We start from the raw sequence: 26,193 nt of genomic DNA on the forward strand, positions 1-26,193 counted from the left end.
TGGGAGCCCAGACCTGCCCGCAGCGCTGTGGGAGATCCCTTGCTGCCCCATCGCCCGGAGCAGACCCAACCTGCAGCACTGCAGCCGCTACCCTGTTCTCCCAACCCTACCTACCAAATACCCTGAGAGAAACACCTCCCCGCCTTTGACAACACACTTCTAGCTGTCACCTACTACCCCACCCTGGAACTCATACAGGGTACCAAACAGCTACAACCCATACTGGATGGGGATTCCCACTCCACCCCCCCCCAAAAAAACATTTTTCTTGAGCCCCCTCTTCTGGCCTTCAAACCACCACCTTAGTCTTTCAAAGCTCTTTACAGAAGCAAGCTCCCTGCAGATCAGGAAAACACACACACACACACACTTCACATGCTTATCACAACATGTGATGTACTTCAACCGGTGCGCTAGATGCCACAACAGCAGCTAAGGTGGGTGAAACCAGACAATCACTACACTCCGATGAACTCACACAGGAAAACAATAAGACAAAAATACCACATCACCTGTGGGTGAGCCCTTCTGACAAAGAAGCGATCACTGTATATCTGACCTCTCAGTCCTCATCCTCAGTGGGAACCTGCACAACACTTTCCAAAGGCAAGCTTGGGAGCTTCAATTCATAACCTTGCTACATACTAAAAACCATGGACTGAACAGATACACTAGATTTATGGCTTATTACAGCAAGCCCTAACTCACTAACAGCCTCTGCCCCCAACTCAACTGGAGCCGTCTTAATGCTCCGCTTCACGGCCAATGGTCCACTGAATGATGTGTTAATTACTACGTCTAAGGAATCATTGCCACCTTGTGTTTAGCTGGGACAGTCTGAGTATCTTCCCCAGACGTGAAGAAGAGCTGTGAGAGAACTCAAAAGCTTCTCTCTTACAAATAGAAGCTGGTCCAATAAAAGATATTACCTCACCCCCTTGTCTCCTACCACTTACGGAGACGGAAACTGAGGTTAAGGGTCATGTCCTAGGTCATACAGCAAGCAAAGGACAACACTCCAGTCTTCCCAGTGCCTACTTCTCTGCACCAGCCACTAGAATCTCACCCAGCAGTCCATCACTTGCTCCAGCCCAGGACTCACAAGGTTCGCCCCGAACAGGTTTAGTAGTTACCCCAATGCCCCTTTAAAACTATTCAAACCAGCCTCAGGAAGACAACTGAGAAAAAGTAGCCAGCACTCAGATGGCTCCTTATGGAAGTGGGATTGTGATCCAGAGCAGTGAGCCAGCCTATGAGTCTCCTAGCCCTGAGGACCAGCAAGGATGCCCACAGGATCTTTGCCAGCCTCTGGTCAGCCAAGCAGCCATGCTAGGTGGACTACCCTGACCATCCTGCATTTCTCCAGGAAATTAACCTCAGAAGTCAAGCTCTGCTCCAGATGGACCAATACAGGAGACTGACTAGGCACCTGTGCTGCCAGCCACATGCAGTAAGAGCTCCTCCCTTCCTAATCTGTCTATCCTCTGGCATCAGTATTAGCACTATATATATCCCTTTGCCCACAGCTGTACAATCCCATCCAGCAGGACTTGCCTCTTGCAGCAAAGTCCCATCCTTTGTGCCTGGTACCTCTAACAGCAGAAGAGGCACTGACTTTTTGCAGCAACCTGGAAGCAGTTTAAATGAACAGCAGCATCAGGTTTTGAGAGCTACAGATAGGCACTAGCTGTAGAGCATTTTTACAAATATCTAGTATATACTTGTTACCTTCAGACAGGAGTGGGAATACATTGTTTGATACAAGTGTTAGTAAAGTGCAAGGATCCAGTTAAGCATTATTTTGCATTACAATTCTAAAACCCATAGCTTTTCTTCCTTTGGGAAGAGAACTGGACTTGTAAAACCATTAGCAAAAGAATGAAACACCAAAAAAGTCCATCCCCTCTCTCTCCTCCATCAACTCAAACAAGGTTACTTCAGTTTGGCCATTTGAAACTACAACAACAGGTAAGCTATTTTACAGAAACTTGTGTCCTGAAATAGTTTAAATAGAGCAGAGCCTGGAAAAATAGGAAGGCTGCTCATTATACTGGCTGTAAGTGGGACACGAGCAAAAAGTGATATGCACCCCAGTGCTGGATCTAATATCAGTTGTGAAGGGCTACAGCGAACAGGGTTTATGTATTGAGTCTTGTATACACAAGAAATGCAGGCCCCTAGTGTAGATACAGCACACACAGACAGGAGTTTTTCAGACAGCATAGTAACACCACCTTCCTGAGCGACATTAACTACGTCGACAGAAGCACTGTCAGCACAGCTCCATCTTCACTGGGGTTTTGCCAACATAGCTATGTCAGCTAGTGTTTTCTCACCAGACTGGCTGCCATAGCACTACCAATAAAACTTTCTGGCATAGACCTGGCCTTAGAGACCATAAACCATTTTTTAAAGTAATAGTGCCTGCAACAATGCCCCATGCTGCACTGCAGCAAGGAGTGTGTTTCCTGGCTTGTGACGGCCATATTCCATACCGAAGTTGCTGCCCCTCTGTTTATTTTAAGTCCTTGCTAGAGGGATGCACCGTAAGATCAGCCACCTTTCCACATGTGAGATGTCTGGTGGCTGTCTCACAAGGATCCATTCTCTCCCTGGTCTTATTCAATATCTGCAGGCAGCCTCGGTGACATGGTCTGTCAGCATGGTCTAAAGTGGCAGCAATCACCATATATAAGATGCTAGCACCACCAACCTGGCCCAGTGCTTGAAGATCAGCTCATCGAGAATAGGAGCTGGCTGATGCTGACCTGGAGAGAGACAGGTTATGCTAGTGGGTACAGGATAGCAGGTACAGGATACAGAAACATTTTAAAGAATGTGCAGCCATGATGCAAGTTTTTGTTGATTGAAGACAAACACCCATCATCTGTCAATCCATTCCATAGCTTCAGAGTGCTCCTGAATTCTTCACTGATGCTAAGCTCTGAAACAGCAGCTTCCAGGAGTGGCACTGTCTACTATCTTGCAGCCAGCTAGATGACTTCATTCGATCCTGGCCAGTGAACAGCAACCTAGCATCAGTTATACACTCCTTCACTACCTCTACTCTGGACTATAGCAACGTGATACACCTGGGTATGAAGAAAAGAGCCCTTAAACTCTGGCTGGTACAGAACACTGCAGCACAGCTCAACAACATGAGCTACTGCACATCACACCTGCCCTTCGCTCCCTACACTGGCTTCCCATAGAATATCGCATCAAGTTCAAAGTCTCAGTCCTTATCCTGAAGGCACATCAAGGGCTGGGCCCAGGGTACTTAGAAGATGAACTAAAGCTCCAGGATGAAGACTATGGTCTTGTCTACACCATGTGGCTAAATTGATGCCACTGTGATCAATGCCCTAAGCTCTGCACTTCTCGTGGAGGTGGAGTTAAATTGATGTAGTAGGCGACTTATACCAGCAGGAGCACTACTGTAGTGCAAGCACTTACATAGTTAGGTTGACTTAAGCTGCCTTGTGTTGATCTAACTCTGTAGTGTAAACCAGGCCTTAGACATGAAGCTAAATTACTGCTACTGACTTTAGCTCGGGTTTACCATGAGCTGCCCTCCTTCCCCTCTGCACACAGTATCACCTCCTAGATAAAAGACAGGTGAGAGCACATAAAGCACAAGGACACTCCTTGCCCATACTGGCTTCACATCTGACTCTCGACCTGGTTCTGATCTTCAAAGGCTTCAGTGGTTTAGGGTCTAGCTGTAGCTAGCTTTGATATTGTCTCTCTTCACAAATTTTCCAAACAGCTGCACTCAACAGGGACTCTGCAATCAAGAATCTTCACTGTGAAACTCAGGGACTAGGAAGGTCCAGTGGAAGGCCCTGAGCTGTGAAATTCCTTACCAAACCACAAAAGAACTAGCCTGGCTACCATTTGGACAGGCTCCATCAAGCAGTAAGATGGTCTACAAAGTAGACCTTGCCAGGCTAGCAAATAGAATTCCCATTGAAGAATGCTGTGTGCCCAGCGAAGTGTTTGTGCATGTCCTTTTTGGACATACTACTCATGTATGGCTCAGATACTGCAATGATGTACACACTGGAAATACAACAGAGATTACACCGTGGAAATGGAAATGTATGGCTGACAGTATCTTGACTTCTGCTGTGAGCAGAAAGGTGCGGGCTGGTGAGTCTTGCCCACATGCTCAGGGTTTAGCTGATCACCATATATGGGGTCAGGAAGGAATTTTCCTCTGGGGCAGATTGGCAAAGGCCCTGGAGGTTTTTCACCTTCCTCTGCAGCGTGGGGCACAGGTCACTTACTGGAGGATTCTCTGCACCTTGAAGACTTCAATAACTCAGACATAGGTTAGGGGTTTGTTATAGAAGTGGATGGGTAGGATTCTGTGGCCTGCTTTGTGCAGGAGGTCAGACTACATGATCATAATGGTCCCTTCTGACCTTAAAGTCTATGAGTTTAACTACTGTTCTTTGGTGTCCCAGTTGCAGCGTTGCAGGTGCAGTATTTTCTTCCATTTCTCCAAATACAATAAACTGCAGCTCCACATTTTTATACCTTCCAGAAAGTGGCATTTCAAGGGGAATATAGAAGTGGATGAACAATAATTGCTTTAATCAGAATAAATTTTAAGAGTTTATTCCTGACCTTTGGAAGAATATCTTTAATAAAGAGAGAGGAGCTTAAGGAGAGCTGCCCCTTGTTTTTAACACATCTGCTAATACAAGGAGTTCTCAACTTATTCCTTCCTCTGGAAGTTAATCTACCACTTCCTATGGCACCACATGCCAAAGTTATCACTGGTTCTAGTAGTAAATCAAAGGATGTGCCAATTCCCCTAGTACTTTGCTCTTGAGAGACTAGGCACATTCTCCCCTCCTGGCTACTTGAAGGGGTAGCTGCTCCACTCCCTCCAGGATGGATCCTGGCAGTGTTGTTCTCCTTCTGTGAGCGGAGTAAATACTTGAACATCTCCAACACTGGGAATGCAGCCTCTCCTGCTATCAGCACTATGGTTCAGCAGAGCTACCTGAGTGCTCATTAGTGGGATTCAGCTGTGTGCCATCAAGGAGTGGGAACTGTCTTGTGACTACATGGAAATCCTCTGCTGACCACCTTTAGGGTGGCAGCCTATAGGCTGGGAATTCTGTGCTAAAACAAAGGTCCCTTTCTAGAAATTAGCACTCAACACTTGCTTCAGGTCTGAATAAATAAGTCAATATTTGTGGTTTCCTAGTTCTGTGGATTAGTTTGTGCAAGCCCAGCTGATTGTTCTATCCAGGTGATCACTGTTATCCAGATGAGTGAATTTACAGACATAGCAGCAAAGTCTCTTTGTGAGGATACAACTTCTAGACTTCTAACACCAAGGGAGCTCAGCCCTTCTTTGAATGGCCATTTGGCATTCTCCCAAGCTGTAACATTCCTTAACTTGCAGCCAAATGATGTTCAAGGAGTGAGGTTTCTTTCCCTCACTAAAAAAAAAGATGACTTAATCTTTACAGCCAAGTGCCCCAATCAGTGTAAGTCACATGCACACACATCAAACCCCAACAGAAAAAGGCTTGTAAAATGTGGTTTTTTGATCCAAGAAGCTAAATGGCCCCTGAAATGTAGAATATAAACAATGTGATTTGTTGAGAGACAGAATCTTGCTTCCAAATGTTTGACAAGAAGGCTAATGGCATATTGGGCTGCATTAGTAGGAGCATTGCCAGCAGATCAAGGGAAGTGATTATTCCCCTCTGTTTGGCAGTGGTAAGACCACATCTGGAGTACTGTCTCCAGTTTTGACCCCCCCGCTACAGAAAGGATGTGGGCAAATTGGAGAGTCCAGCGGAGGGCAATGAAAACGATCAGGGGGCTGGGGCACATAACTTATGAGGAGAGGCTGAGGGAACTGGGTTTGTTTAGTCTGCAGAAGAGTACGGGGGGATTTGATAGCTGCCTTCAACTACCTGAAGGGGGGTTCCAAAGAGGATGGAGCTAGGCTGTTCTCAGTGGTGGCAGATGACAGAACAAGGAGCAATGGTCTCAAGTTGCAGTGGAGGTGGTCTAATTTGGATATTAGGAAACACTATTTCACTAGGAGGGTGGTGAAGCACTGGAATGGGTTACCTAGGGAGGTGGTGGAACCTCCATCCTTAGAGGTTTTTAAGGCCCAGCTTGAGAAAGTACTGGCTGGGATGATTTAGTTGGTGTTGGTCCTGCTTTGAGCAGGGGGTTGGACTAGATGACCTCCTGAGGTCATTTCCAACCCTAATCTTCTATGATTTTATAACTCTACCTGTTTTCCTCAAAACTAGTATTCTAAATTCCAGAAGATCAGAATCTCTGAATCTCTCTACAAGAAAAAACATGAATACAAGTCACGTTGGAAACCCCACCGTGGGATAAGTAAAGTGGGTAAAGATTTCCACCCATCAATTTCAGATTAGTATTTGTGAACTAAATAGAAATTCCTTATCCTCAGTGGAATATGTTATACAAATAAGATTGCAGGGCCAAAACCAGACCACTTGGTTCATCCAGGACTGTTTCTTTGCACATTTCAACTTCTGTAACTATATTTGAATCTTCAAGAGATAGTGCCTCAGCCACTTCCATTAGTCTAGTCCACTGTCACAGTCCCAACGTGCTCCGACAGTAAAAGGTGAGATTTCCTTCCTTGGCCTCTGCTACTGCTCATTTCTACCTTTGCCAAACGTGTGAATATTTTTCCTCCTTCATTTATAAAATTATAAGGGTATGTATGGACTGTGAGCATAGATGCCCTCTGAACTCCAAGCACGTTCTCCTTAGCTCCCTCATTGTTGTTTTTCTCTTTTCTTCCTAACTATGGGGAGCAGAATTCCATGGTACTCCAGGTGCATTTGCACTAGATTATGCAGGGCACCAATCTTTACCCTGGTTTTGCCATGTATTGTAGCCTATAGTGATGATGCTTATGTTTATATAGTAATGTTAAAATATAAGTAAGGCCAAAAATGTATTTCTCAAAAATTGGCTTGACCATAGTCAGTCAAGGCCGGTAAAGTACGAGTAAAAGTGAAGTGAGACAATTCAGAGGCAAGTTGAAGATGAGTTATGTTGTAACTGGCTTTTACAAGTTTTTTAGATTAAATGTTGATGTTTTGGATGCTAAATGTTAAGAGTCAGTAAGTAAAAAAATAATTATAGTAAAGGTGGATTTAATGTTAATTAAGGGACATTGTAATTAATAATTAAAAGGTTAGCACGCTCATTTTATATTAGGCACGCCCATCTACCATCAAGGTACTGTCAGAGAAAGGGTTATACCTATTTTCCTCATTTAAGGACTGATCTCCCCTGAACGTATCATTTCTTCTTACAATTTAGTATAAATCCAGTGTAATATTGTAACCTGTTTGCTTAACTAACTACTTTATATTAAGTTTTTACTTTTATCACTCATTGTGTCATTCACAGCCCTTCACTAAATTAAATTACCTATAGCCGCCCTGAAGGCAGAAACTGTAAATAATTCAGTTTATTTTTATTAATTATTTTTAAAATTACTGTCTGGGAACACACAAACCAAAGGTTACAATTGATGTGGAAACCCAGGCCTGGGAAATGCAGGAGTGAGTGGATTTGGGGGGGTTATTAGGGAGTGAGAAAGTCAGGAAAGCTTCAAGGAGCAAAACTTTTCCTTCTCACGTAGGCTGTTTACACTGTGCACCTTACAGCGGCACAGCTTTATGGACAAAGCACTGTCACACTGTTGCTTTTCGTCAGTAAAACTTGTGTTGGTCAGAGGTGTTTTTTTTTTTTCCCCACACCCCTGACTTACAAAAGTTTTACCAACAAAAGTGCAGGGTAGCTATAGCCTTAAGTTTCATAATGCAGCTGCAAAACTGTTTTGAGCAGTCTGTGGAATTGTTTTGGGCACTGCTTTTATCAATCCAGAGTACTTTCTCTCCTAAGCAACTGCAGTTAAAATATTGGTAGTGTTACACAGTGGAACTGATTTTTAAGTATATGGTTTGGTTTTTGGTGGTACTGAAGGTTACAGAAACCCAGAACTGGCTCAAGGATGTAGATGTGAAACCATCCAGGAATTACCAGGATACAGCCAAGCAGTTATGCCTGGGCCTCGTGTCTGTCCATAGACCTAAGTAGCATATTGTCTACATTGCAAAAACACCACCATGGCTGCCTTGTGTCAGTTGACTTGGGCTTGCAGGGCTCAGGCTCGCAGGGCTGTAAAATTCCCATGCAGACGCCTAGACTCAGGCTGGAGCCTGGGATCTGGAAACCTTCCCCTTTGTGGGGTCCCAAGCTAGAGCATGAACGCCTATGCTGCAATTTTATAACCCAGTGGCCTGAGTCCAACTCAGCTAACACGGGCCAGCCAGAGGTGTTTTATCACAAAGTACACATACCCTTAGGCCTGGTCTACACTACGACTTTAGGTCGAATGTAGCAGCATTACCTCGATTTAAGCTTGGACTCATCCACACGATGAAGCCCTTTTTTTCGACTTAAAGGGCTCTTTAAATCTATTTCTTTATTCCACCTCCGACGAGGGGATTAGTGTTGAAATCGGCCTTGCCGGGTCAAATCTGGGATAGCGTGGATGCAATTCGATGGTATTGGCCTTTGGGAGCTATCCCAGAGTGCTCCGTTGTGACCGCTCTGGACAGCACTCAGCTCAGACGCACCGGCCAGGTAGACAGGAAAAGGCCTACAAACTTTTGAATTTCATTTCCTGTTTTGCCAGCATGTTTGCAGAGCTCATGCAGAGCACATCAGCAGGATGTGCACATTACCATGGCACACTGCCCGGCCCATACTTTGTGAGAAGTCTATGACCATGTCCTTCTCGTCACTGCGCTGCTGTTGCCTCCTCATCTGTTTTGCGTGAAACAATTATCTGCCATTGCTCTGATGGAGGGAGGGGCAACTGATGACATGGCTTACAGGGAATTAAAATAAACAAAGGGGGTGGCTTTGCATCAAAGAGAAACACAAACAATGGTCACACAGAATGGCCCCCTCAAGGACTGAACGCAAAACCCTGAGTGCTCGGCAGAAGATGCTGCATTATGATTGCTAGCCATCATGATCTCCTGGCTGCTTGCCAGAAGACGGTGCAGTACGACTGCTAGTCATCGTCATCACCTGGGTGCTCGGCAGAAGATGGGACTGACCTGGTTGAGTCACTCCCATGTCTGCCCAGGCGCCCCTGACCGATCTCACCAAGGTCAGCTAAAAGAGCACCCAGGAATGACAATGATGGCTACCAATGCACCATCTGCTGCCAAAAGGCAATGAGCTACTGCTGTGTAGCAATGCAGTCCCACGTCTGCCAGCACGCAGGAGACGTACGGTGATGGTGAGCTGAGCAGACTCCGTGCTTGCTGTGGCATGGCGTCCGCTCAGGTAACCCAGAAAAAAGGCACGAAACGATTGTCTGCCGTTGCTTTCACGGAGGGAGGGAGAGGGGAGCCTGACGACATGTACCCAGAACCACCCATGACACTGTTTTTGCCCCATCAGGCATTGGGATCTCAACCCAGAGTCCCAGTGGGCAGCACAGACTGTGGGAACTGTGAGATAGCTACTCACAGCTACCCACAGTGCAACGCTCCGGAAGTTGACGCTAACCTCAGTACTGTGGACGCAGTCCACCGAGTTAATGCACTTAGAACATTTTATGCGGGGACACACACAATCAACTGAATAAAAATGATTTCTAAAAAACCGACTTCTATAAATTCAACCTAATTTTGTAGTGTAGACATACCCTCAGGCCGTAGAGACTGGACAGAGAAGTAATTTTCTTCTGGGACTGCCAAGGCTGGTGACAGCGCACAAGCCTTTAATTCCAGTGCCAGAGGGAGAATAGGGCTGACTGTGCTTCCAGCCTGTTAATTCTGGCTCACCGGTGTGGGGAGTTGACAGTACTTCTCCCCTCACCTGTTGATAATTCCACTCCCCAGAGAGACCGAGGACTCCCAATAAGGGTGTCCCTTTAATTCTGGAACCGAAAGGGGTGTTTGGGAAAGTGACAGTGTTGTCTGCCTTTGTCTAAAAACAGATTCCAGGCCAAGGTGACTGAAGACCCTAACACAGGTAGTGGGAGGTGACTGAGCTGCTTTCGATTCCCAAAAGAATCCAAAGGATCACTGGAAAACTGCGCACCTATCCTCCACCTACATTGATTCTGGTCCAAAGAGAGGCTGAATATTCTTACTATCAGGGACACTGAGTCATGCTGCGGACGTATAAAATTTAACATGCTACAAGTACGTATTAAATGAACTGGTTTTTACACTAGTAACCGTAATGAGTGGGAAGTGTCTTCTTAGTATGTAGTGGTACACAAGTGGTAAAGCAGCACTAAGACTTAATACGCCTGGGTTGCAGAATGAACAAGCAATTTTAACGCTGTCTGTTAAGAGTTATATTGCCAGTCATGGGAGACGTCCGGACATCACAGTAAATATAGCAGAAGCAAGATCCCTTTGGGTTTGTGAGTACTTTGTTTAAAATACAAGGTAGATAACCAGAAAGATAACAGGAACGATTTAAAGGTAGCAGCAATGAAGAGTTTGTTGTTACTGTGCAATATTTTGGAGAGAAAGCTTAGGCAAAAAGGAGAGCAATATGAATTAGTTAAAAGGGAGATTAAGACCATTACAAACCAGGCTAAGGACTGTGTACAAGCACTAGTGAATCTTACCGCTAAGTGTCTAATGATTTTGAGCAGGTTTGAATTAGAAACCAGCACCTTAGGAAGCATGCCCTCCATTTCCAAAGCAGTGCCCAGCCCAGTCTGATTCACTGAATCAAATGTAGGGTGACCAGAGAGCAAGTGTGAAAAATCGGGACAGGGGGTAGGGGGTAATTGGCGACCATATAAGAAAAAGCCACAACTATCAGGTTGTCCCTATAAAATCGGGACATCTGGTCACCCTAAATCAATGGGATGACATGGTGGCAGAAATTTGTTGCATGAATTATTCCCTTGAGCTACAAGGAAATACAAGTTGGCTGTGAAATAGTTTCACAGCCAACTTGACAGACCAAATACACTCAAACAGAAATCCATAGATGCCTCTTCTAAGGGAATGTGATACCTGGTTTTCTGATTCAGTTGATCAGGCCCTGATTCTAAAAGCCAGGTAAAGTGGGGGAAGAGGATACACATTCACAATGCCCCCAGAATCCACCATGCAGTATAATGGCCACTTTAGGTACAGGCAGAGCAGGGAGGACTGTACCAGCTCTGCTAAGGGGTGGCAAGGGAATGTGTATAGTGGACACAGGTGCGGGTGTATCTGCATTATGACCCTCACCCAGCCGCCTTGCTGTTGGAAAGGAGTCATGGCTATTGAGACTATTACAAAACAGCCTATTAAAATAAAGCTGTCTCACCCACTGATAATCTCCATCGGAGATTTATGCAGGACTCATGTTTGCTTTTGCTAAGTTACCAGAATCATGAAATCTGCTGGGAGCAGATTTTCTGGTGACAGGTTGAGTTTAGATTTGACTAAACAAGTTTATTTGTCAAACAGCAGTAAAGGATTTGGGGGAAAGAAACCTTTGTGGTTCATAGATTCACAGACTCTAAGACTGGAAGGGACCTCGAGAGGTCATCGAGTCCAGTCCCCTGCCCTCATGGCAGGACCAAATATTGTCTAGACCATCCCTGATAGACATTTATCTAACTTACTCTTAAATATCTCCAGAGATGGAGATTCCACAACCTCCCGAGGCAATTTATTCCAGTGTTTAACCACCCTGACAGTTAGGAACTTTTTCCTAATGTCCAACCTAAATCTCCCTTGCTGCAGTTTAAGCCCATTGCTTCTTGTTCTATCATTAGAGGCTAAGGTGAACAAGTTTTCTCTCTCCTCCTGATGACACCCTTTTAGATACCTGAAAACTGCTATCATGTCCCCTCTCAGTCTTCTCTTTTCCAAACTAAATAAACCCAATTCTTTCAGCCTTCCTTCATAGGTCACGTTCTCAAGACCTTTAATCATTCTTGTTGCTCTTCTCTGGACCCTCTCCAATTTCTCCAAATCTTTCTTGAATTGCGGTGCCCAGAACTAGACACAATACTCCCGTTGAGGCCTAACCAGCGCAAAGTAGAGCGGAAGAATGACTTCTCGTGTCTTGTTTACAACACACCTGTTAATGCATCCCAGAATCACGTTTGAGGAAAATCAAAGGTTACAGCATCCAAGATGGATTGGTTTCTCCCCTGCCAGTATGGCATTGCACCACAATTTCTGTTTCATAGTATCATCCCAAGTCTTGTTGCACTCAACTTTTCAAACAGCAGTCCCTTAGTTTGAACTAGTGTTGATTTCCTCTTTAAGGGTATAGGCTTTACATCTATTTATACTTAATCTCATTGAAATAACTGGCTTTGTGGATATGGGGAAAGCAGTGGATGAGATATATCTTGACTTTAACAAAGCTTTATGATAAGGTCTTTCACAGTATTCTTGCCAGCAAGTTAAGAAGTATGGATTGGATGAATGGACTATAAGGTGGACAGAAAGGTGGCTAGATTATCAGGCTCAACGGGTACTGATCAATGGCTCCATGTCTAGTTGGCAGCCGGTATCAGGTGGAGTGCCCCAGGGGTCCATCCGGGGGCCGATTTTGTTCAACATCTTCATCAGTGAGCTGGATGATGAGATTAATTGCACCGTCAGCAAGTTCACAGATTACACTAAACTGTGGGGAGAGGTAGATACGCTGGAGGGTAGAAATAGGGTCCAGAGAGACCTAAATAAATTGGAGGATTGGGCCAAAAGAAATCTGATAAAGTTCAACAAGGACAAGTGCAGAGTCCTGCACTGAGGATGGAAGAATCCCATGCACTGCTATAGGCTGGGGACCAACTGGCTAAGCGGTTGTTCTGCAGAAAAGGACCTGGGGATTACAGTGGACAAGAAGCTGGATATGAGTCAGCAGTGTGCCCTCAGTGCCAAGAAGGCTAACAGCATATTGGGCTGCATTAGTAAGAGCACTGCCAGCAGACCGAGGGAAGTGATTATTTCCCTCTATTCGGAACTGGTGAGGCCACATCTGGAGTATTGCATCCAGTTTTGGTCCCCCCATTATAGAAGGGATGTGGACAAATTGGAGAGTCCAGAGGAGGGCAATGAAAATGAGTAGGGGGCAGGGGCACATGACTTATGAGGAGAGGCTGAGGGAACTGGGCTTATCTAGTCTGCAGAAAAGAGTGAGAGGGGATTTGATAGCAACCTTCAACTACTTGAAGGGGGGTTCCAAAGGGGATCGAGCTTGGCTGTTCTCAGTGGTGGCAGATGACAAAACAAGGAGCAACGGCCTCAAGTTGCAGTGGGGGAGGTCTAGGTTGGATATTAGGAAACATTTCACTAGGAGGGTGGTGAAGCACTGGAATGGGTTACCTAGGGAGGTGGTGGAATCTCCATCCTTAGAGGTTTTTACAGTCAGTCAGTCTTGACAAAGCCTTGGCTGGGATGACTTAGCTGGTGTTGATCCTGCTTTGAGCAGGGGATTGGACTAGATGACCTCCTGAGGTCTTTTCCAACCCTAATATTCTATGATTCATTGTTGCAGTCTATCGTTCTCATCTTTCTTGGTCACTACTTGGGTTGGTTCCCACTTCGTGTTTTCCTATTCTTTGGTTTGGGCTTTTCAGCAGGATCTGATTACACTCTAAATTACAGCTCTAGGTTGTTTATGAAATTGATTTGGGTTCCATTATTGATGCCTGTTGTCTCTCACTTGATACTGCTTTTTATCTCATGATGGGGCAAGGCCAGATGGCTACAGTAAAGTAGTGAGGAACAGGTATGTTAGCCCCCAGGTACCATGGTAACCAAATGGCAGTTGTTCCAGGTTAATCAAGATACCTAGGGCCAATTAAGATCCTTCTAGAAGGCAGTGGAGATAGCTAGATTGATTGGGACACCTGAAGCCAATCAAGGGCTGGCTTGAACTAGTTAAAAGCCTCCCAGTTAGCCAGTGAGGCACAGATGTTAGGAGCTACAGGAGGGAGCTGTGCTGTTGGAGGAATGAAGCAGTACAAATCCGTATTAGGTGCAAGGAAGGAGGCCCTGAGGCAACGGTGAAGGAGATATTGAGTGGGGGCTGCTGTGGGGAAGTGGCCCAGGGAATTGTACATGTCCTATTTCCAAAAAGTCAGCTACCATAGCTGCTAATTTTAGGGTCCCTAGGCTGGAGCCCGGAATAGAGGGTGGGCCCGGGCTCCTCCCTCCCCTCCCTGATTAATCACTGAGACTGGGAGACCACAGAGACTGTTTGAGGGAGGGCTGCTTCTCCTCACCTCCCTTGTTGGCTTACGATGAAAATGGCTCAGTAAGCTGTGACCCATCCCTCTAGAGAGAAGGGCTACGTGGAGGGTCACAGTGAGCCTCTGAGGCTAGCAAAATCCGTCAGGAAACGCAGGACCCATGGAGTCAAGGACAGAACTTTGTCACAGTCTGTAACAAATTTTCATTATGACATATTTTGATGTGGTTAATAATTACCGGAATTTCTCTACAGGTTTGTGAACCACTGGGCTAGTCTATTGCTTCCAATGATACCAGCTGCAATAGGGTTAAACAAAACCATACAGGCCACATTTAGCAAGATTCTTCTGGTGTTTGGAATTCTGTGAATGTGTCCGTTGATCTTTCCAAAGAAGGTTGTCTCTCCTGCCACAACCCCCCGCCCCCCAACACATGCTGGAAATTAACAGCGCCCCTCTAAACCTCCACCATCAGGCAAGAAGAGTTGCATTCCAACATCCACTCTGAGTTGTCCGTTCCTGAAGGGCCTGGTGGCATATACTACCTGAATTTGTACCAATCTGTCGATTCACAAAAGTGTTTTTGATTTGATGAATTAGCAAAAGGAAGTTGGCTGCAACCCAAAGTAGTAGATCCTTCTTAATTATACAGAATGCACTCCTTGTCCATGTTTTATCATAATTTTTTTGTGTATACATGATTATCTAAATAAACTTCTAACCTCAACCGCAGTGGCACCGTCTGCTATATCATCACTGACCACCGAACACGCTAAACCTTTATCTAAACTTTCAGGACCAAGACATTCTTAGCTTTAAAATATTTTAAACCTAGATTTCCTTTGCTGTGTCATGTTACTAAAACCAATATTTTTAGTCTTACTTTGACCACTGATGCAGTTTTTGGTTTACTGCACTTTGTGTGGCTTAGACAAGGAAGCTTAACTGGCCAGTTTCAGGTTCTCAGACAATGCTGCAGTGTTTTGGGTTGCAGTTGCAAACACTTCTTGAGAGCAGGGCAAAGAGAAACTAAAGCTCAACTACAAACCGTTTTCAGCTAATGAAAAAAGGTTGTAATTACAACTGTTTAAAAAGCTTTTACAGAGTCCAAATACTGAATTTAAGGTTCCTAACTGCATCCCCGTACCACTGAATGATTGTATTAGAAAGCAGAGTTATTTGACATAGGATTTTCTCCAGTTCTTAGGCTTGAAGGTGTTCCTGCTTTGGTAAAAGCACTAGACCTCCTTTTGATTAGACCTCCAAATAAAGCAGGGACAATGCTAATTAGTTCACCTGCTAACTGCTGGCCAGACACAAGAGGGAAACAAATAGAGTTTCCATTCCATTGTTACACTACACCTGAAGGCACATTGCTACAGCACACACTAGGATAGCAGCTTGCAGGAATGCATACAATACACCACTTTCCTAGCAAATTAAAGTGATAGTTAAACCAAGATGCTTGTGATTCCTAAGCAGCAGACACCCCAGATGACGCAAAAAGGGAGCCTTCCCTCCTCCTAACTAGGCTAACAGAAGCCATTCTTTAGCTACTGTTGAACCTTGAGGTTCTTTTTAAGACTATGATTCTATTGCCTTGGTACATTACAGGCATTGGAAATGTACAGATGAAAGAAAAACCTTGAGAAAATGGAAGTACAATAGACTGCATACAATAATTTCCCTTTAAGGAAATTAAATATTTCCTGATATTCTCTGATCCTAATGCTTGGAATTATTCTCAGCAATAAGTGACTTTAGATGTAGACACCTCTGCATACCAGGTAGAAGACCAATTACCATTCTGGACTTTCAGAACAACCTTCTACAAAGCTCCACCAAAACTTGGCCACTGTACATCTTCAAATCCTTCTGCTAGAAAGAAATCTATTGTTTCATTAGCCAGCCTTTTTCCAACAAGACCTACTGCTGTAAAAAGCATTCCTACTTGATCAGAGCAAATTTTTTTGTTAGGTTTATGGGCTGAAATACAAATAAGATTTGAGAAATTCTCCAATTCAAAGGATGTAAATCTTCAGTATCCTAACATTTATCAACTGTTGGCTAAACCGGCTTGTGGCATAAAGTATATTGCCTCCATTTATACAACTTTTCACTTGTACGCATTGAATAACTTCCTCACCTGTGAAGTTTCCTCACTTACACAGAAAGAAGTTAAAAAGGCTACAAGCGGTCTTTCTAATGTCTCCATTACAAGGATTTTTTCAAAGTTTATTGGCCTCAATGTCACAGATTCCTGCAGTGCAGATCAAACTTCCATTTAATAATTTTTTAGTAAAAAGTATTTTTGTAAAAATATTTAAAATTTTCCAAGTTTGTTCACCCTTCTACTTTTGGGGTTGAATTTAGCAAACCATCCCTATTCAGTAAAGCTCTTCAGCTTGTTCTTGGCCATTGTCGACCTTTTTAACAAAATGATCAGTTTTACCTGATAGTGCCATGTTGTAATGAACAAACTAGTTAATCACAACAGGAACACGTTCTAACCTGTGCTACAAAAGGTGGAAAAACAAGTTCTTCTGTAAAAGGTAAGCAATATTCTACTTGCATATTAATCTGCTATTATAAAAACACAGCACATGTTATGTGTACTCATGCAAAGGAGCCTTAGATAGAAGTTGCTTTTTGAACATTTCACATGAACTCTTGTATACTCTTATGAATCTTCTGTCTAGAATAAAAAGAAAGTATCTGGGGGGTTAAATTTAATTATTAAAAAAACAAAACAAAACATGTTACAACACATAGAACTTCAGCAAGTACCCAATACATGGCCTTGCCTTGATAGTACTGCTGGTTAGCAAGCTACTGTTTCCACAGACCACAAGTGCTTATAAGATGAATATACCAGCAAGTAAAAATTTTCCCCTTGTGTTTTGTATCAACCTTTCCTCTGTAAGAATCTTTTGCAATTCTTATACTCTTATCAGTATACTGATGAGAATGAAATGGAACAGCCTTGAAAACAGACCTTTAGAAAGCCTAAACATGAGTTCACTGTCGTCAGTTTCTCTTCAAACATAGGCTAATTCAGCATATAGGACTAGCCTCTCCCAAAACAAACAAATGGGCGCACCCTTTTTCGGTCCTCCTCCCAAATTATTTAGATTTTCTCCATGCATTAGAACTCACTAATGTCACTTTACAAGATACTGTAAGAGTTGCAATTGTATAGACCAGTGGTTTTCGACCTTTTTTCATTTGCAGACCCCTAAAAAATTTCAAATGGAGGTGCAAACCCCTCTGGAAATCTTAGACATGGTCTGCGGACTCCCAGGGGTCTGTGGACCACAAGTTGAAAGCCATTGGTCTAGGCCATTTGGTTTTCTTTTGCTATACCATGACCCCAAGGTTGCAACAGAAAAAAGTTTCAGGATCACTTCTACCTAGCCATGAAAAAAGAGCAGGTTATCACCTCCAGGCTGAAAACCCATTCCCTAGGTAACTCCCCAAACGTATGACAACAAAATGTTAGCATTAATTCTAGGATTTAAATGCATCTCCCAGAGAAAAAAGTTACCTAGCTTTCTAACTGCATGCATTTTTCTCTGGAAGAAAATCATTTCTATTCCAAAAAGACACTTTGGAACTCCCACGTTGGGAAAGATGAAAGAACTGAAGAGCTGCTCCTGAAGGATGGAAATGCATCAGCACAGAGTTTTGCATTCTCAGGTCCGGTTCTAGTCTAAAAGAACAACAAACGGCATTACATTTGTGCCTCAAGTCTTGTCCATGTTTGGGAAAAAAATCAGGAAAATCTGATTCACTTGGGAGCCCTTTCCGATTCAGCTGAAGTGATTATAGCAACGCTGGGAGTCCCGCTGCAGCAGGTTTAGCAAAAACAATGACAAAAAGCGGTCCAGCCATCAGATCCTTGACTATTATACAGGTTCCACCTGTGCTAGCACTGGACCAGAGACAACGCTGATAGGAATTTAAGAAATTTCAGCATGTACACTTGAGTCTAGCTCAAACACACTCAATTTAAAAGAGTTGCCTCCAGTTGTAGTCCTAAAATCTGAAAATCAGGCTGGATTCTTTTTAGTTTATACATCATTACCACTAAGTTTCAGCAGACCAAATTCTGTCCTTAGTTCCATGTCCTTCAGTAGGACTGCATATATGTAACTGAATGGGTCATGCAACTAGAATTTACTGTTGACAGAACCAGAATAAATTCCAACTCATTACTGTTGACTCTGCAGTGCTGATAATAGTAAAATCTAAATTTGCCACTAAATGAGTAGATCCCTCTGAACAGAGACATCGAGCTTTCAGTCACGCACAATCAATTTTATCTAGTCACTTTTGCAACTATAACTACATTTTAAGTTACACTGATGCTCCTATGCAACCAGATGTCAAAAGTCCAATAAAATAACTACAAAATAAACAACTTAAATCTCTAACATAGCATTCTCTTTTTTCCTGAAGTAAGTACTACAGCTGCATTCTATTCACATCCTTCCTAAATTCAAAACATTCACCGTTGAATTTATCCAACACATTTGGCTGAGATGGACTATTGCAATACATCACCATTTAGTAAATTCAACAAAAGTCATCTGTATCAAAACAGGAAGAGCCAAACTGAAGAGTTTCTAACAGATAGCTTTAAAGCCAATTCAAGAACTGACAAGAGGCCATGGTAGGAGAAGTATTAGGTGTAAGATCTTTATTTCACCCACAACAGAAGAAGGGCTATGTTGCCTAAGCCAAGAGCTTCTGCATCCTATTACCCGAGACGGTTCAAGCGGTATCCACAGTAACTTGAGCTAATAACTAAGCTCTGCTCGAACAGCAACCATGACAAGGACAAGCAGTTCAAAATAACAAAGCAGTCACACTTCACAATCCTTCAAAAGCAGAAAACACCTATTCCTGCACTAGGATAGAAGTGTAAAAAATGTCAATTATTTAAAACGTAAAGCATTTCTCCAGAGGAACATACATACAGAAATGAAATCATGGTTTGTATCTTTTCAATGTCAATTTAAAAAGTATAGTGTGCTGTCTGGATTTTCTGAAGCTAATAATGCCAGAGGATGGAGAAAGGAAATATGCAGCATGCAATTCTGTAGCATTAAAAAAAAATCCAACTATAAGACAACCAATTAAATGAAATTCAAAAATGATTTATGACATTTCTGATAGACTAATCATATCCCAGTACCCTAAATACAGTGATACAGACCCATTACTAATAATCCCTTTCCAAATCTTGTACCATAGAGGGGCACAATGTATTTATCGTGTTTGATAACTGATTTTCACTTTACATTCAGAAGAACATTCAACAGAAGAGGGCTAGGAAAGTCATTAGAGGGAACAAGTACAAAAAACATTTTTGTTTAAAGTCTACATTTTGTGAAACAGTCATTTTGTTAAGGCAAAATAATTGCTGACCAAGTTTATGCTCCCCTTCAGTCAGTCTATGTGCTTTTAAACTACAACCATCTTATGTCAAACAGCAAAATATTGCTACAACCAACTATACACTTACTTTAAATGCCACTTCCCTTTTCCTGCAAAGATCAGTTAACATTGGCCAAGAAAACCAGTGTGTGTGTAGAGATTTTTATGGATCTATACGGATAAAATTTCAACAGAATATGTAGGATATAACCTCTTTCGCATCTCTGGATTTGGCTGCATTTTCCCTATTCAGTGGAATTACCTTGTTCCAGTCATTTAAAGCTCACATACTTTACATAAAATATACACAGGATACACAATTTTCTGGAAACATTCCTTGTAATAAATACTTCCTATGAGTTCAGTTCTCCCCTCTTCAAGGGTGGAATGGTATTTCGTCCCTCAGCTCAAAAATGGTATGTTTTGCAAATATACAATTTAGGGATATTTAATACAAATACCATTTCCATGGGGTCACTGTCCTTTTTCTTTTTAATTCAACAAGTTGCATTTTCTGGGGCAGATGTTATGTTCCAAACAGACTGTCTTATGAAAGCCATCCCTATACGGCATGTGCCAAAATCCCAAGCTGACTGGCCTTTAAATCTCTCATGAAAACAAATGACGAATCCTTCTAGCCAAGAATACTACACAATTAATACTCAATTGTCTTAGAAAATCTTAACCTTTATTTGCCCATTTATATTAGTGCTCCTCTCATTTCTTCGCCTCAGTATACTAATTGGATCAACAGATTTCCCCATAAACATTTCAGTCAAGAAGGATCTTTCTCAGCTGGCCATCTTTGGAACTGTACTGTGTAGCCCGGATATAGGCAAACTCTCTCAGACTTTGAAGCGTGGGTTTTCGATATTTGAAAAGCACAGTAATACTGTATACAGAAAATGGCATTCAGTAGCCTTGCCTTTTTAAACAAACATTTTCAACTGCAAATTCATCTATTTTCACAATCAGAACATTTTTGTCTGAAAAGTTTATTTTAGTTTTCTGAACACTCTAAAGCAACCGTGCTTTAGATGTTACATAAGTGTCCAGATAGGATTAAACAAAAATTAAAATGTTCTAAATTACAGATGTTAACTCCTTGTAAGAGCTTCAGAAAGGAAACAGACCAGAAAGGAGGACATACACACATTGTGAGGAAACCTCAACGTTTCATGCAATGGCAGGCAAGATGTAAAAAGCCATCCAAATTCACACATTTGTACACCGAATCATCAGAAAAAAGTACTCTGTAGTAAATCTGTACATCCAAATACATTTGGGATCTACACCTAAGTTACATTATTTAATGTTATATACACTTATTACCACTTTATAATGTCTTAAGGAAAGCCTTCATTCAAACCCAAACCAAAAAAAAGACTAACTTTGAAAAAAAAGAAGAGAATCACTTTAGACATTCAGTTAAAACGCTGGTATTGTTTTAATCTAGACCTCAAAACGTTTAATAAAAACAAACAGCATCCTCTTCATTTAACATTTTGCTTTCTAACTGTACAGTAAATTGCACTGTCTTCAGACTGTATCTTCTTTGGATGGTTTTAAGATGTAGCTGGATATTACTTTAAAGATAAATAAACGGGAAGTTGGTCCAACTAGAGTGCTGATATATTACATGCAGGTGAGTTTAATATATTTTTAAAATTATTTTTTTAGACAAATGGGTGTAGGGATAGCTGATACTGCAAATGAACCAAAAGAAGGACCCAGAGTCAAAATACGAAACATACTTCTATCCTGACAATGGCAGTGAAAACCAGACAAGTAATCTTTCTGGAATAGCATTTTTAGATAATTTAGAAATGTTAAGTACCAGGAAGACTACTAATCAAGCAGTTTTAGCAGCCAGGTTTGCCTCTTTTTATTGAATGGAACAAATTCTTGAAATAAACTGTTTGTCCTCTTCACTGAAGAGAGCTAGCCTATTCATCTTTAATGAGCTAGGTTTTTTTTGGGAAGATTAGCCATGTACTGTAGTAATGCCTACTGCATATAATCCAAGCATTTGCTGTGAACAGTTGGAGAAAGCAGTCAATAAGAATCTAGGATCAATGAAAATAGATGTTACTTTAAGCCATCCACAAAATGGAGACCCACACGAGGCCCAGTGTTAAAACCCAACTCTCTTCTTGCGCTTTTTGTTGTGCAAGTTCATCCCCCATTGAAAACAGTAACTGATCCATAGTTCAGTTTTCTTATTCCCTTAGTCAATTTTCACATTAGTGTAGATTTTACGAACAAAGGCACTTGTTCCCATGTAACCAATCGCTCCTGCAAAACAAAAAATAAAATGTATATTTTAGAGATCACTAATAACTATTAACATAAAACAAATACACTGTTCTTAGTCATTTAAGCCATTCATTCTGAAAAAAAGACAATTACTGACCTGAGGATACTTGTTCTCAAACTGTATACAATTATCCATGCTCCCAGTGAATAACTGGCAAGAACTCCCATAGCTCTAAAGATCTAAATCCATTAAACCATCTGCCCAGAAGACTATGCTCCCTTGCCCTGATAATATAGCAGTGCTCCCTACTGCTTCTAATAACCAGGTCCTTTTCTCCAAGCAAAGGGTGGAAAGCAAAACATTCCCAAATCTCTGGGGTAGGTGGGTTTTATTATAAGTTACATACTTTCTGAAAGTGAATGTTCTTTTTCTCACCATGAGGTCGAAATGAATAGCAATAAGTTGTTAAAAGGAAATTGCAACCTGCAGTTTTCAAATTAGTAAGAGTCATGAGGCGAGTATGCTTGGACCACAGCAGTAATAAAGGAACAGGACATTAGATGTTTGAGGGTGGAAACAGTTTCGGATTGAACAATACATCGCAGTAATAAAGGCCCTCCTAACAAAATAGACACTCAGATGGCGAGAGAGAAAGAACTCATTCCAGAAGCAGGTTCTGCAACTCCAGTAGGCCAAACCTAGAATTTACGATGGATACGCAAGGCTGAGTAAGCTGTAGCATAGAGAGTGCTACATGACTGTACTGCATATAGGGTGACCAGACAGCAAATGTGAAAAATTGGGACGGGGTGGGGGGGGTAATAGGAGACTATATAAGAAAAAGACCCAAAAATCGGGACTGTCCCTATAAAATCGGGACATCTGGTCACCCTAACTGCATACCTCCCAAACAGGAACAAACTGAATGTTACTGTGGATGCCAATCAGTGATGATAAGCTAACATGACACCCAAGGTGCAAACCTGGTAAGAATCAAGAGAACTACAGTTACTCAGCCAGTCTGACCCACTTTATGGTGTGAAATGAAACCAAAAGCTAGGTGACAATCTAAGGGCTGTAACTACCACTGATAAAAGCCCAAGTTTATTAAGATGTTCTTTCCAGAATAGGTTATGCAAGGAAAACTCACAGTGGTGCTCCTCTGCGACAACACAGATTAAAGCCTAGGATGAAGCATCTGAGATAAAGGGGGTCCAAAGCACTTGAAAAGGAGATCCAGATATGAACAAAACTTCCAGAGAAGAACAGGTGATTCCAGAGCCTGAACATCTTTAGAGAAATCCTGCAAAAAAAACTTTCCACTTTGGAAAAGCCTTTCTACCATAAGAATGGCACTCACTGATACCCACTTCTACCAGCCAAACCAAAAAAAGGAGAAATCAAATCAAAACAAAAACCCTACCCAAGCAGAATTTCTACTCCAAAAAGGGAGACATACCAGAGACTCCATGAATTCCACTAGACACTTCACATGGAAGGTGCTCAGATACTACAATGATGGGTCACAGGATAAAACAAAGGTAAACCAAAAAATAGCATCATGCTGGTTGATTAAAGCTTAATTAAGAGTGCCACATAAAAGGAAACTAAACCTTAAACACTGCCAACTTTGAAAGGGATCAAGAATAAGATGCATCTTGACCAAAATGGGGCTTTTAAAATGATTGAGTATTTGTCTCTCCTGAGACATGTCAGAACTTTTGGATGGGGGAGGATGAAAGGTACATATGGAGGCCTTTCTCCAAGGAATAGGGAAGAAAGGTGTCCATCACTGCTGTAGTTGGAGTGCCAGCTCAAGCACAATTAGCATGGCATGTCTACATAGCCTGGGAATCACACCTCCAGCTCAAAGGCAGACATATCATAAAACTCTCCAAAGGAGAAGACAGGCTTTGGTCTGAGATGTGGCATTCATATACTCCTTTTAGCTCATGGGCACAAGCTAAGAATTTAGGTATTTCAGTATGAACTAGGGTGACTCCAGCATCATGGTGGCAGTGGCAGAAAGATCCAAAGAGCACCTTTGTGCTTAGAATTATGATCCAGAAGAGCTGAACCACAGATCTTACACACATGCACAGCCATCTCTACCAATAAGTTTTCAGGGAGGTGGGAGGAGGGGGAAGTGGGAGGAAGTAAGCTGTAATATTCTTTGGTGCAAAGTAATTGTGCTCAGCCCTTTTGAAATTCCTGATATATATCCTTCAACAACCAGTTAAGGAATGAACGCACAGGCACAACCAAGCTATTGGCAGGATGGGATGTTTCAAAGCGCAGAAAAATCTTCGGGCTCTCTTCAGACTTCCTATAAACTCATGAGGACTGAGGAGTCCTTTGGATCTTCCAGACTACTGAGCAAGGCCTCCCATTAGCCTCAAATAGCAAGCTATAATTGTGAAACCAAAAGATATGCCCTGAGTTAGATCAGGCCATCAGTACCAAACTAGCTAATGGTTCAGAACAGAGCGCATCAAGAGCAAGGGGCTTAAGTATCAGCATATATTCTAGGCAGGTTCGGCATCATGACTGTGCCTTATCTAGATAGCAGATATGGCATACGTATTAATGACTTGGCCAAGGCAATAGGATTAAATGAATTCAGTCAGTATTACTGGGGTTGGAGTAGACTGCTTGACGACTTGGAAAGACTTGGAAAAACTAGATGTGGCCAGGCTAGTTTAGTGGTCTTCTCTAATAGTCTGTGTTGAACTTAGTCAAATATCAGGGATGTTTTCAGAATTCCTTGAGCATGTCAAAACCTTGCCTTCCAGCCTTGCGGGCGATAGCTGCCCACTCTAAAGGTGCTGAACTACTGTTGAGAGATTTGTAATGTTCTGCCTGCACCAAAGCAGACAATGTGAACAGTTTAAATTCTATTTAAGCCGAGCTACTCTGAAGCATTCCGACACTTGTGCTTTGAGGTCCTCTGGAGCATAGTGATGTCAGACACTACAGAAGCTTGGGAGACCAAGAGACCCTTAAAATGTTCAAGTTAAGTCCTGGCAGTTTGGAGAAGACATCAGGCCACTGATCTCAGCCACAGAAACAAGTCATGGCCTACCCTTAATCTTGGGCAGTAGTCATATCCATGAGAGAGAATTTATGACAGCATCCAAAGTATGGCTTGAAGCCCCCAGGCTGCTTCGCAGACATTGTATAAACAGCACAAGAAACTAAGACTAATGCTGCTCACTAAACTACTTATTTAAATACAAGTTGGTTTTGCAAGGCAAGAAGGAAGAGATACCATTCCTCAGCTAACTAGAAAGTGTTAGCTAAAGTTGTGGGCAATGCAGTAGCACAGAATGTCACTGTGTTAGCCAAGAAAGGAAGTGAACAGTGTGTGTGCTACCCCAGGTGAGGGTATCTGCTATAGAACAGCTGTTCTCAACCAGGGATCCGTGGCCTCCTAGAGGGGCCTTAAGCTGGTTTCAGGGGCCACAGGGCCCTGTGTCTGAAGCATGCAGCTAAAATCTAGAGTAGAACCACAGGAAGCCCCAAGGCTCAGCACCCCCACGGGGCTGAAACTAGAAAAGCAGCCACGGGGTTGAAGACCTGAGGCCTGGCGCCCGCCTCCTGGGACTGAAACCAGGATCAGAGCTGCAGGGAGTCTGAAGCCCTAGTACTCCCTCTAGGGCTAAAGCCCCAATCCCTGGTGTCCCCTCCCGTTCCTGGGACTAAAGCTGAGTGTGAAGCCATGGGGCTAAAGCTCTCAGCTCTGGTGCTCCCCCAGGTCTAAAGCCCTGAGCCCCAGCACCCCTGCGGGGCAGAAGCCTTGAGCGCCACACACCCAATCCTCTGCAGAACAGAAGCCCCAGTTCCCCCTTCTCCCTACCCAGTGGTTGAAGTCGAGAGCCTCCTGCCCCCACTGGGCCCCATAGTTTTTATAGCATGTTTGGGGGGGCATCGGAAAGAAAAAGGTCGAGAACCCCTGGCTTAGAACACTGGCAATACGGGAGTTCCTGACACTCTCTACTTGGAACCCAGACCCAGGTATAAAGACTATTATTTGTAACTTTTGAGTAAGAATTTTACTTACAGGTATAACCCATCAAGTAAGAAAAATTGTATTTTGGCTAGGGGGGGTTTCAAGGGACTTGGCTAACAGGATATCTCTGAGCAAATACTTGTTTAATGGAGTAACTGTAAACAGTCCACCTCATCAGAACCATAAACTTTCATAAGCATGTAAAGCAAAAAT

The 26,193-nt window shown here is 42.8% G+C and overlaps 1 protein-coding gene across 1 annotated transcript in view; it reads right to left on the bottom strand.

Annotated features, from left to right (window-relative positions):
* Positions 1 to 20,380: 20,380 nt before the first annotated feature.
* Positions 20,381 to 26,193, bottom strand: part of TM9SF3 (transmembrane 9 superfamily member 3) — an 84,669-nt gene continuing 78,856 nt past the window's right edge. The window contains exon 15 of the mRNA XM_032778204.2: positions 20,381 to 22,009. Within this exon, the coding sequence (XP_032634095.1) occupies positions 21,942 to 22,009 (68 nt within the window). The 3' untranslated portion in view covers positions 20,381 to 21,941. The remainder of the gene's footprint in view (positions 22,010 to 26,193) is intronic.

This window comes from Chelonoidis abingdonii, chromosome 16, assembly GCF_003597395.2.
Source record: "Chelonoidis abingdonii isolate Lonesome George chromosome 16, CheloAbing_2.0, whole genome shotgun sequence".
NCBI classification, from domain to species: domain Eukaryota; kingdom Metazoa; phylum Chordata; order Testudines; family Testudinidae; genus Chelonoidis; species Chelonoidis abingdonii.